Source organism: Vombatus ursinus, unplaced genomic scaffold, assembly GCF_900497805.2.
Source record: "Vombatus ursinus unplaced genomic scaffold, bare-nosed wombat genome assembly UNPS02000749.1, whole genome shotgun sequence".
NCBI classification, from domain to species: domain Eukaryota; kingdom Metazoa; phylum Chordata; class Mammalia; order Diprotodontia; family Vombatidae; genus Vombatus; species Vombatus ursinus.
The window spans coordinates 21447129-21459547 of NW_020940527.1; the positions used below are offsets into that span (position 1 = coordinate 21447129).

At 37.8% G+C, this 12419-nt stretch overlaps 2 protein-coding genes across 5 annotated transcripts in view; one reads left to right on the forward strand and one right to left on the reverse strand.

Moving 5' to 3' along the window:
* WDFY4 (WDFY family member 4) overlaps positions 1-12419 on the forward strand; it is a 365261-nt gene that overhangs the window by 240260 nt on the left and 112582 nt on the right. The window lies entirely within an intron of this gene.
* Positions 6893-12419, reverse strand: part of LRRC18 (leucine rich repeat containing 18) — a 31092-nt gene continuing 25565 nt past the window's right edge. Inside the window, exons 2-3 of one of the 2 annotated variants that reach the window (XM_027859276.1) lie at positions 10053-10898; positions 6893-7414 (exon numbers count right to left, since the gene is read on the reverse strand). In XM_027859276.1, the coding sequence (XP_027715077.1) occupies positions 7381-7414; positions 10053-10816 (798 nt within the window). In that variant the 5' untranslated portion in view covers positions 10817-10898 and the 3' untranslated portion in view covers positions 6893-7380. Of the gene's footprint in view, positions 7415-9302; positions 10899-12419 lie in introns of those variants that run through there. The other variant, XM_027859284.1, reaches the window with a different exon arrangement.

Here is a 12419-nt window from a genome sequence, read left to right on the forward strand (position 1 = left end):
GGACCCCCATGAAAGATTTAAAGGAAGACATTAACATGAGTCACGTGGTTGGGCTACAATCTGCATTGTTGGAGGGAGTAGCTCTATTGAAGAGATCATACAAGTATAAGTAAACACATGCAGACACAAATATATTTATATGCATATATAATTACATGTATGATGTCTAGATATATAGATGGGCAGCTAGGTGGTGCAGAGAATAGAGTGCTGGGTCTAGAGTGAGGAAGAATCATCTTCCTGAGTTCAAATCTGACCTCAGACACTTACTAGCTGTGTGACCCTGGGCAAGTCACTTAACCCTGTTTACCTCAGTTTCCTAATCTGTAAAATGAGTGGTAAACCACTCCAGTATCTCTGCCAAGAAAACCCCAAATGGGATCACAAAGAGTTGAACACTACTATAAATGACTGAACAACAATTACATATATGATGTCAGATATATAAATATAGGATGCCCAGAAAATAGACCTAGCTGAGAAGATAGCTGGGACTCTATACCAGACTCATTATTATAAAGCCATGACTTAAGCCCTAGAGATTTCCCACAACTCAGTAGCTTTGATTATATGCCCATTGAACTACAATGGTTACCCAGTGACATTCATTTCCTAAAGCCCTTTCCACCAAAAAACCACAGAGCATTCACCTGACCTCTCACTCTCACTTTTTGGAAGATGAAGGCCAAAAATAAAGCTCGTTGGTGCGCTTATATGGGGAAGTATATACTAATTCATTGTAGAAATGAATGGGGTTGTTGACCTGTTAAATTATCTGTATCTAGGTCTGATTTATAAACCACTGTAGGTTATCTTTGAGAGGATGAGTTATGGAAAAATCATAGCGAAAAGGGAATCTGGAAAAGTTATTCGTTTCTCAAAGGCTTCGCATTATTTGGACACCTAGAAAAGTAATCTCTTTTTACCACTGGTTTCAGCGTCAATTTATCATGATGGTGCTGAGGCTTTTCAAATGTGTGATGATATTAGAAAATTTACTGGGTAAATACCAGAAGAACAGAGTTGTTTTGTGTCAGATGGCATTGGATAAAAGAAGAATTCATTATTATATAATTATATACCCTCTGATTAGAAGAGGAGTCCTGGGCATATGTCCCACTTCACATCCCACTTCTTCAATAAATCCTCCTTGCAGAATTTCCCATATCTGTTGGGGGCCAGTCAGAACCATAGTTGGGTCATCAAGACTTAAGTTCTCAGGAGCACATCTGTGCCCAGGAGACAGAACCTCCTTTTTCACATTTCTAGCCCAGGGCAGGGTGAAAAGATGTAACCAATTATTCTTCTCCCCTTCTGGTTATTCAGGAAGCTGCTAATAGACAGCTGAACAGGCCCCCTGGCGATTCGTTCTGAGTTAATTACTGTATGTTTAAATCTTGGCCAGCACCTTGTCCTATGTGATGCTTCAGCGCTTGGATAATATGCTGGCAAAATGCATCTTTGTGTCACTTCCCACCATTGGTCCACATGCCATGCCCTGAAGGGATAGCATGTCGAAAACCTGCTCTTGTGCACAAAAGTGATATTTCTTTGAAACAGCTTTAATTACAAGAAAATTGCAAAGACTAGAAGTCCCTGCCATTTACTCCCTCCCCCTTTTTCTTTTCTCATATTCTTTTAATAACACTGAACAAATGATCCCGGCTGTCTTTTGTTTTGTTTTTTCCTAGTAGAGACAAATGGGAAGGAGGTGGGAGAGGGGTGGTGGTGGATTATGTCAAGATATTCAAATGAGCACAAGATTTGGACCTTCTTCTGAAGGATTTATATGTGACCCTGCTTCCTTTTGCCCTTCAGGGATATGCACTGAGGACCATAAGACTAATACTAAGCTTAAGCCAGGTTAGTATATGTGAGAACAGGGCCACAGAGAACCCCAGGGCATATACCTGGAGACGAGGTGCAAATGGCTGATGATAGGGATCATAGATTGGGAATTGATAACTCCTTCACTTTATAGAGAAATGAAGTGACTTCCACAAAGTCAGATGGATCTTAAGGAGCAGGGCTAGGATTTGAACTCAGACACTTTGACTTCACATCCAGCACTCTTCCAGCTGATACACACTGAGTATAGGGGTGCTACTTGGTATTTAACAATGAATGGTAGAATTCAAGTTTCTAGGGGATGGGATTTTTTTTTTTATTGTGTTTTTGTTGGCATGATGACAAATATATAGTATTGGATGCAAATCAACCAATAACTAAATAAATTGGTTCATTGAAGTGAAGAATTGAATAAACTTCCATGATTTGGAAGATGAATGAAGTCAGGTACTTGATAGTTCTATGCAATGAAAGTAACCTCACCTAGAATATAGTGACAACTGGTCATTGTCACATTATACTTGTGCATTATCTTACTTTATACAGATTTAGGGGTTACAAAGTTGAAAATAATTGTGCCAACCCTTCTAACATATCCACACCATGATTCTCAAGTTAGGAAAAATAGCCTCAATGGCCTCTTTTCCTCATCCTTTTGGTCTTGCATGAAAAGTGCCCCATGGTGGTGCTGGGTAGGGTGGTGGGTTGGGAAATAGGGTAGGCAGGTTTTCTTGTAGAACTTACCTGTGAGGTCTTATCTGACTTCTTGGAATCAAACTTTAATTCTTTCAGTGACTTCCAGGGTCATGAGATCATAGATCCAGAGTTGGAAAAGATCTCAGAGGCTATCTAGCTCAGCCCCTTCATTTTACAGCTTAGGAAACTGAGGCCCAGGGAAGTTAAGTGACTAGTTAGTAATGACCAGAAGTGTAATTTGAAGCAGACTTTTCTGACTCCAGACCTAAGATTTTTTCCATGCCACCATACTGCCCCTCCCTCTTATTCACATCTGTTTCTTATGCTATGGAAGTGTTTTGAGCTCCCAGGTCATCCTAATGCATTGAAAAGGGGGTTGGAAGAAGAAGGATCTTTTCTGGATTGTGGGTATTTTCCTACTTAATGCCTAACAAAGTCAGGGACAGGATTTCTTTATTATCTATGTACAACGACATTCTAGGGGGCCAGTTTCCAAATACCTAATTTTGTAGAAACAAACAATTCCCAGCATCCACCCCTGCTATTTGTAGCAATTCAATTAAAATGAAATATTTTGTTAATGCAATCCTGCAGTCTGTCTTTGGGTACAGTGGTCACCACAGTGGAAATAACTAACAAGTTTCTGTTTCTGGGATGATTAGACTCAAATCATGAGCCAAATCATTGAAAAGCATCTCAATCATTGCATATAGAAGTGTATCATTTACAAAAGAAATAAATCATTAAAATTACATTTTGTTCCTTCATGAAAATCATAACTTCTGTTTAAGAGACACCTTCCCACAGTGTATCTATAAGGTTAAGACCTGGACTGTATTGCTTATGTGGAGAAATGTCATTTTTATATATTTATCATGTTTATATATATATATATATGTATGTATACATGTATATATGTCTCTATAACATATCTTGTTATATACAAAACATGTTTTTCCACATGTGTGATGTGTATGTATATATACATGCATGTGTGTACATATATATATATCATTCAGAATTTTTATATGTTCTGTTGCAGAAGATTAAGAACTATTCAAAACTAGAAGGAGCTTTAGTAATCACTTACTCTCATTTTAGCTATTAACAATTTCCTGAATAACCAGAAATATGGAAGAATGATTGATGACATCTTTTCACCCTCCCCTGGACCACGGGAAACTGAGCCTCAGACAGAAGAACTAACTTGCCCAGGGTCCTGTAGGTCATTAAGCATAGAAATCAAGGTTTGAACCCAGGTTCTAATGAGCTTAAAATAGCATGTTCTGTGGAAAGAACAGTGGTACCCTTAGAAGGGGGAGTCCTGTATTAAGAAATATGTTTTGAAAGCTCACAGAAAATTATTACCTTAGTAGGAACAACAATTGGAAACTACAAATTAATCAGTAAACTGTTAGCAGTTAGAAGAAAGTTAGAAAGAAAGCAGTTCAAAAGAAAGTTAGAAAGCAGTAAGAAAGTTAGAAACATGGAGGAAGATAACTAAGAAGAATCACTCCCTTTTAATTAAAAGATGATAATGTCTTTTATGAAGCATACTGGCATCACATTACTTTTTTTCTGTTTTGCTACAAAGAGGATGCAAGGAAGACATCATCCTAGCTTATTAGGGTTATGAAGAGGGTAATTTTCTTTATTATTAGCCAACAACCTTTGAAAAGTCTTACTAAAGATAAACAGAGACCGGAGGATAACCATCTGCAAAGATTTTTGATACAAAGTGAGCTAGCGAAGTCCCAAACAATCCCTGCCTAGACACCAGGGAAGGTTCAGAGTGAATTAAGCCTGGGGGAACTAAATAATGGTTGACTATAACTAAAGATTTGTGGGGACTGGCTTTTGAGTCCCAGCTCTATAATATATCACCTTTGTGACACTTGACAAGGTATTTAACCTCTCTGGGCCACAATTCCTTCATATGCAAAAATGAAAGCATTAGAATAAATAAGCATCAATAAGATCTCAACAGGACAACTAGGTGGTGCAGTGGATAGAGTTCTGGTCCTAGAGTCAGGAAGACTCATTCTACTTGAGTTCAAATCTGGCCTCAGATACTTACCCTGGGCAAGTCACTTAACTCTGCCTCAATTTCTTCATCTGTAAAATGAGCTAGAGAAGAAAAAGGCAAATCACTCCAGTATCTTTGCTAAGAAAACCCCAGATGGGGTCATAGAGAGTTGGACACAGCTAAAAAACAACTGAACAATAGAGGTCCCTACTAACTCTTGACACTATATGGTTCTCAAGATTGACCTAGCTGTACCAAAGCATTTGCATTTCTTTCTCATTATAAATCATGTTAATTATTTAAATATAATGTAAATTGTTGTTCTTTAATGACCATATTTACCACATTTAATTTTTCAAAGAATAATTTAATGGAAAAGTTTACTTTTCTTTGACTCTCACTTCAACATGTCCATGAGGAGCCAGGCTACACCACGAGGAACTAGACAAGAAGACTTTGTTTTTCTGTTTTTCCTTTTTTTTCCCTTGGTGGAAATACGTAGGAAGATGGGGGTGGGGGGACAGGATTAAGGAAAAGAAAGAAACAGAGGGTTATTGAGGCATCCTCAAAAAACTTCAGAAAAGTCAGAAACTAAGAAAGATTAGAAAGAAATGCAGACAAACAACAGTTTTGAAAGCTACAGATTGAACTTATTATATATTTTAAAAGAAAAACAAGCTGCACATAATAAGAGCCTGCAGTTTCATATACATTCTTCTTTCTCTGTCCTGCTATGTATATAGAAATGTTCATTTTGTTTGATGTGTTATGTTCAGAATAAAAAAAAATAGGATAAGTGACTGTAGACATCACAGACTTCAATGTGCAGTAATGACCCTCAAATTATGAACTTTATTTGATTAATAACACATTTAGTCAACTGAAAATGGGTAGAATTCCTTACTCTGATGATTAGAGATAGAAAGAATAGCATTGGGACTTTGGTAACTTATTTTCAGTCCTTAATGTGTAGTCACAGCTACTTCTCTGTTCTAGACTCAAATCTCATCCCTAGACCTACTCTTACTACAAGGACCCTGGTTCCATTAGTCTTACATCTGGCCAGCCCCACTGCCCTCGACTCTCTAACCGTTTCTTTCTCACTTTCAGTCTCAATATCATTATGCAAAAATCTTAACTGCATTCACACTATCTATTTAAATCCCTGCATCAACTGGCAATGTTTCTTTAATAGCCAAAGTTGCTGCGTGTTGTTTTAAAATCTGGGCTACACTATACCTCCAGAGAGATCAAAGGAAAAAGAAGAGGACCCATATTGCAAAATATTTATTGAAGTTCTTTTTTGTGGAGCCAAAGAGCTGGAAGATCTAAGGGGATGCCCATTAATTGGAGTATGGCTGAACAAATTATGGCATATGAATATAATGGAATACTATTGTGCCATAAGATATGATGAAAGGGGCAATTTCAAAAAAACCTGAATAAACTGATGCAGAATGAAGTGAGTAAAATCTGGAGAAAAATTCAATCACAAAAACATTGTAAAGAAAAGTAGCTTTGAAAGTCTTAAAAATTCTTTCAGCAAAATAACCCACACCATTTCTAGAGGACCAATGATAAAACGTGCCATCCACCCCTTGACAGACAGGTAATGGACTCAGAATGCAGACTGATTCACATACATATGCATGCGTAAAGATATAATATATACATACATGCATGTGAATATATATACATATATATACATACACACACACATGCATGTAGGTCAAGATATACCCACCTGTATCTGTATCAATACATGCATGTATCTATCATGCATATATGTATCTTATATGTAAATATGTATCTGCATACATATATGATACACAAATGTATATATGCATATGAATCTGACACAGGTACATATGTGCATATGTGTGTTTCTGTATATACATATACACATATATTTATATATATATTGCAAGATCATGTATAGATCTAGATAGGTCTATATCTAGGAATTTATTTTGCTTGACTACATATATTTTTTCTTTTAGTTTAGTTTTTCTTTTTCCAGGGTAAGGAAGGGGTGGTGGTGACATGAGAGAAAAAGAAAATTGATTTTTTTCGTTGAAAAATATTCTTGAAAACAACAAACAGGCCACAATGAATTAAAGTGGCATTAAGAAGTATGGATGGGAAAGGGATAGAGTTAATAGATGTGATCTGAAGATTACTTACTAAATAGATATGTCTCCATACCTACCTTCATAGACCAAAATAACTTCCTTCTATAAGGACAGAGAACACATATACACACTAGTGAACAGCATAACATTTATTTAATATTCCCCCCCACCCTGAAATCTCTATGTGCTTTGTGGACAACATTATAATTTGTTCTCTGAAAAATCTAGAGATAACCAAGGCTGAGTATTAAGACTTCTTTTTGCTTATTACAGTGCTCTGAAATCATGATGTCTCTTTATCAGTTTCCTTTCCAAAAACCTCAGATCATTCAAGAATGCATCATTTTGAATTTTTACATGGTCATGTCTGGATTTTCTCTTCACTCTCATTATATCATTTCTAGGTAGGTTTCATTAATGTATATCCAGCATCCTATATATGCTGAAAGATGGTCACTGTAAAGGCATTATCAGGATTTTCCACCTGTGCAGGGCCTGAGACACAGGGAAACAGTGAAGTGCCTGAGCCCATGCAGTAACTCTGTGGCTGGACAAAGAACTACCTCTCAACTCCCAGAATTCTCTCCTTGTCATATTAGTCTTCTCTAATTGCCTGCTTTTCATCTTCAAACTCCTTCATTCATGTTAGTTGATTAGTCTTCAAATTTTTGTCATAATCTAGGATGGTAATTCCAGCAATCTCTGCAATAACCTGGGGAATTAAGACACAGAAAGTCTGTGAGTCAATTGCTCCGGGCTGCAGAGAAATCATAAAATCACTGGACTGTAAGTGACCTCTACAATTCATCTAGTCCATCCCCCTGCCTTCAGATAGGGCTATCTTTAAATCACCTTGAGTTTATATTTCATTTTTTAAGGTCTAAGACAAAGAGATTCCAATTTACCTGTGTGTTATGATCCTTACTAATTTAACCTTCCCATCAAGAATATTTTCTTCATCCTTAAATCCTCCTTACTTCAATCTAAGATCAGTTCCCCTTACTCTGTGAGAATGAACAAATCCATTCCTTGGTATAATGGTACAGCGCATGCACTGCTGGGATTTGTGGCTTAGAAGTCTTTGCCCCATTCATCAGGACTGTCTATCGCTGATTATGTTTGCATGACCCCAAATGATAACACCATCTATGGATAAAAGATGCCTCAAAGTGGAGAAGCCACAGTGGTGAGTGGTTAAATAAGCAGTCCCCACTCTGTTACCTGACCACATTTTCCTAGAGCTACCACAGTAAGCCAAGTAGAAATGAATTAAGTCTCCTGTGGACTCTTTATGAATGTATTGGAAAGGCAAGGCAGCAGCATTATAACATGGGACCATGGAGCCCTTACAGGTGATGCCACTGGAACCTGAGAAGGGTTTCCCGATTTAAAAAAAAAAGGTTCTCCTGAATAGGAAATGTGCCTATATCAGGGAGGAAACTGAGAAAGCCAAAGTGGAGAGCTTAAGACTTTTTTTTTCTTTCCTTACAGAATAAAATAAACAGAAAGATAACTGGAATAGAAAGCAGTAGAACTGGGTGTCTACATAACTCCCTAAAAGTGTGACCACAGACAATTCAATTAACCTTCCTGAGCCTCAGTTTTCTCATGTGAAAAATGAGAAAAGTGAATGAATGAATGAATGAATGAATGAATGAATGAATGAAAAAGCATTTATAAAGTACTATGTGCCCATATCTATGCTAAGTGCTGGGGATATAAATATGAAAGCAAAAGTAAAGGTAATAATTCTAATACTTGTACTTCCTATCTCTCAAGGTTGCTGTAGGGAAAATATGATTTACAAATCTAAAAGCTAGATGTAAACATAAGTAACTGTTATCAGCACATGCAAAGAAAGGTAAGCAGTGAAGGATTGTAAAGGCAATTCAAGGGGCTTAGTAGCTTTCAGCTGGAAAAGCCATTGGGTTCTATTCATTCTCTAACTCTTCCCACCCTCACCACCCTAATCACTGATTTTACAACTGACTGAGAATAACAGAAGGACAAGAGATGGAGACCTACTTTTCTAAAGAGGAGGCCATGCAATATGGTGGAAAGAGCACTGGTCAAGGAGTCAGAGAACCCGGGATGGGATCTGGCTTCTGATACATGCTACGTTTGTGACTTTGGGCATGTCACTTCACTTCCCTGGGCCTCAGTTTCCTCACTATAAAATAAGGGATTTAGATTGGATAGACTCTGAGGGCTTCTTCCCATTCTATGTGGGAAACAGATTAGATAGTGTCCAGAAATCCTTATTTAATAAATAAACCTGTGAATTAATCTCATCTGTTTAGGGGAGGGTTTTTTCCTTGCCCAAACTAGTTTGAGATTGTGTAGGCCCATATTCAGAGTCATGTTCTTTTCTTGTGGCCTCATTTTTTTTTCCAATTTTATCAGAGACTAATTTTATCAGAGACAATTTTATCAGAGACTTCATTGGCAGTCTGCCAGCCAAGCTATTTGTCTATGACTCCAGTATACAAGAAACAAAGCTAACAGTGAGCAGGATTGCCCAAACATTCTAGACCACCACTGCTTACCAACAGTAAATGTCCTGTAGGAGAACATGAAGTTTATGAGCAAACATTTCAATATTTTCCTTCATAAGAAGTAAACATAACATTAGGGAGAACAAGTTAATAATAACTCACATTTACGTAGTTCATTGAAGTTTTCAAAGCATCCCCCTATCCCAACAACATAGTGGAGTAAGTAGTACAAGGAGGTTTATTTCCATTTTACAGATAGGACAACTGAGACCTTGAAAAATTAAGTGACTTGCTCATGATCATACAGGAAAATCATGTGTGGGGCAGTAATGTGTGAGGCAGGATTTGAAACCACACCTCATATCTCCAGTTCTAGTTCTCTAAGCTATAACCAAAAGGTGTCTCAACCTGTTCTGAGAGCTACCTAAGGTAAATTTTCTTTTAATAAGTCTCAAGATCCTTCAGCATTTTTCCAGCTCATTAATGCTTCCTAGATTTGCAAAGTCCAGAAGTGGGGAGACTAGAGAAACTGAGTCATCAGTTGTCCTTGTCACTGATTGATGCCTAAATGGCTTTATTTATTGGCAGGAGGAGGAGTGTGGACCTTTTATGATTCTGTGTGTGAGTTTGTGTGTTTGAGAAGGAGAAAAACAAAAAACAAAAAACAAAACAAAACAAAAAAACCAATAAACCCTTAAATCACCAGACCCACAAGCAAAGGAGGAAGGGAAAGTTGTTTTATGGGCTTGGCTAGAGAAGCTACATGACCAGATATGATGTACATTCTTCTGCCTGTTCACACAAGCTTGTGAGATTTTTTCCCCCTCTTTCCCCAGGGAAAGGGTCCCTGTTCACCTCCACTCCTCTTGACTCTCCTTGGCTGTTGAGTTGGGGCTAACTAGATTTGTAAAGTTTGGCTTCCTTGCTTGGGCTGGTGCCATGCCCTTTATTTTATTCAGCTTGTCCCGGGCTTCTTGGCATTTCTTCAGGCAGGGCCCACAGAGGTCTTTCTCTTCTACCAAGTACAAGGTTTCTAACCGCTTTATAGAATCGATAAATGCCACATCTTCATCATCTTTGGGGAAGGGGTTGCGCTTTGCATTCAATTTCTTTAATTTGGGAAGTTTGGCAATACTGGTGGGTATACTGGTCAGAAGATTATCGAAGACCCCCACCTCATGGAGCTCTTTCAATGCCCCAAGGGTGGTGGGGAGATTATCGATATGGTTCAAACCCAAGTTCAGTGTACGAAGGTTCTTCAGGTCTCTGAGTTCCAAAGGAAGGCTATTGGAGGTTAGCTTGTTATTACAGAGATTGAGGTAGTGGAGAGTGCCCAGCTGACCGATGCTATCAGGAAGCTTCTCAATGAGATTGCTGTGCAGATCTAACCAACGCAGATTCTGGAACTTGGCGATGCTTTCTGGTATCTTCTTGATCATGTTCCGGCTTAGGTCTAGTTCTTCCACTTCATTGAGTTTCAGGATACACTTGGGGAAGGTGGTGATCCCCATTTTGCTTAGGTCAAGGCGCCGTCTCCCATCAAACGTGACCTTGATACAGTTTTTGGCGATCTTTAAAGTGATCTTTTTTCCCTTAGGGCCTTTCCGTCCCTTGGCCATTTTGCTTCCTTAAATATAGTAGGTGATATAATTGACCAGTGGAAAAGAGATGAAATTGATGGAAGATATTAGCAGAAACACCCTGGGGGGAAAAAAAACCAAAGCAACAAGCATTAGAAATCAACACAAGAATACAACTTCAAAATTCACTGTGTTCTTCTACAGGATGGAATATAGCAAGAGGACTGAGAGGAGAATATAATTTAGTGCTTAGAGCACTGAGGAATCAGAATCCCTGGTTATAGTCTAAACTCTGCTATTAATTAGCTGTGAGTGACCTTAGGTGGGGTCCTTCACTTGAGTTTTCCTCATTTCTAAAATATGATGCCTGGACCAGATTATCATGACATTTCCTTTTAGTCATGAAATCCTAGGATTATATAATTAACCAGTCATTCCCACACACATGAATGTATTATACATCTATATATACATCCATATACACACATATGCAATATGTATATATTTATTTGTATGTATACATACATACACATATGAATATGTGCATATGTGTATATACATTTATCTATAGAGAGAAAGAGATAAATATAAATGTATTCCTTGAATCTATAGTTCATTGTCCTACTATTAGTCAAATTCTACCAATTCTCAGTGCTTGGTCACACGCATCACCTACCTTGTCAATTCCTAGACCTGTTCCACTAAAAACTACTTAAGAAAGTCATACCACAATGTTGATTGTAGCTACAACAAATTCATATCATCCGATTTCAACTGGACCCTCATTGCTACACAGAAAACATTCTATTCTTCCTTGATTGATTCTCTCTTAATTCAAGTCAACAAGCATTTATTAAGCACTTACTATATATCAGGCACTGTGATAAGCACTAATAAGACAAAGAAAGGCCCCAACAGTCCCCAGTCTCAAGGAGTTCACAGTCTAATGGATTCTCAGGCTCCTTCTGGTTATTTCTAACTTACTCCTCATTCCTCAACCCCACTATAGCAACCTCATTGCGTCTTTCTCAGATGGTGACCTCGACTCCTATTTTTCTGAGAAGCCATCTATCATGCGTTCCATCATCTGTTTTACTCCATCAAAAAAAAAAAAAAACCTTCTACATCTTCATGTATCCTTTGCTCATAGGATCAGAGATGTAAATTCTAGAAGGGACATTACAGTGCACCTGGTCAAACCCTCTCATTTTATAAATGGGGAAAATGAGATTCAAAGAGATTAGGTGATTTGCCCAAAGTTACATAGGTAGTAAGCAGTAGATCAGGATGTGAACTTAAGTCTTATGGCTCCGAGTTAGCACCTCCTTTTCTACTTGTGTGATCTTGATTCACAGTTATGTTGTTAAATGTTTAACAACCAGCTCTCTGGAAACAAAACAAAAAATATCTGCTTGATACACTTTTGAGTTTAGTCTGCATTATTAACATTTTACATCACTTTCTTAAGTGTAGAAATCAACAAAACAATAAATCAAGCCTTTATTTGTAGTTTTGTAGTCTTTGCTGATTTCTGCAGTATAAATGCTTGCAATGAAAATTTAACAATTGGCTCTTAAAAGCTTAAGCCAGCTCTTTCTCTCTCCTCTCTCTCTCTCTCTCTCTCTCTCTCTCTCTCTCTCTC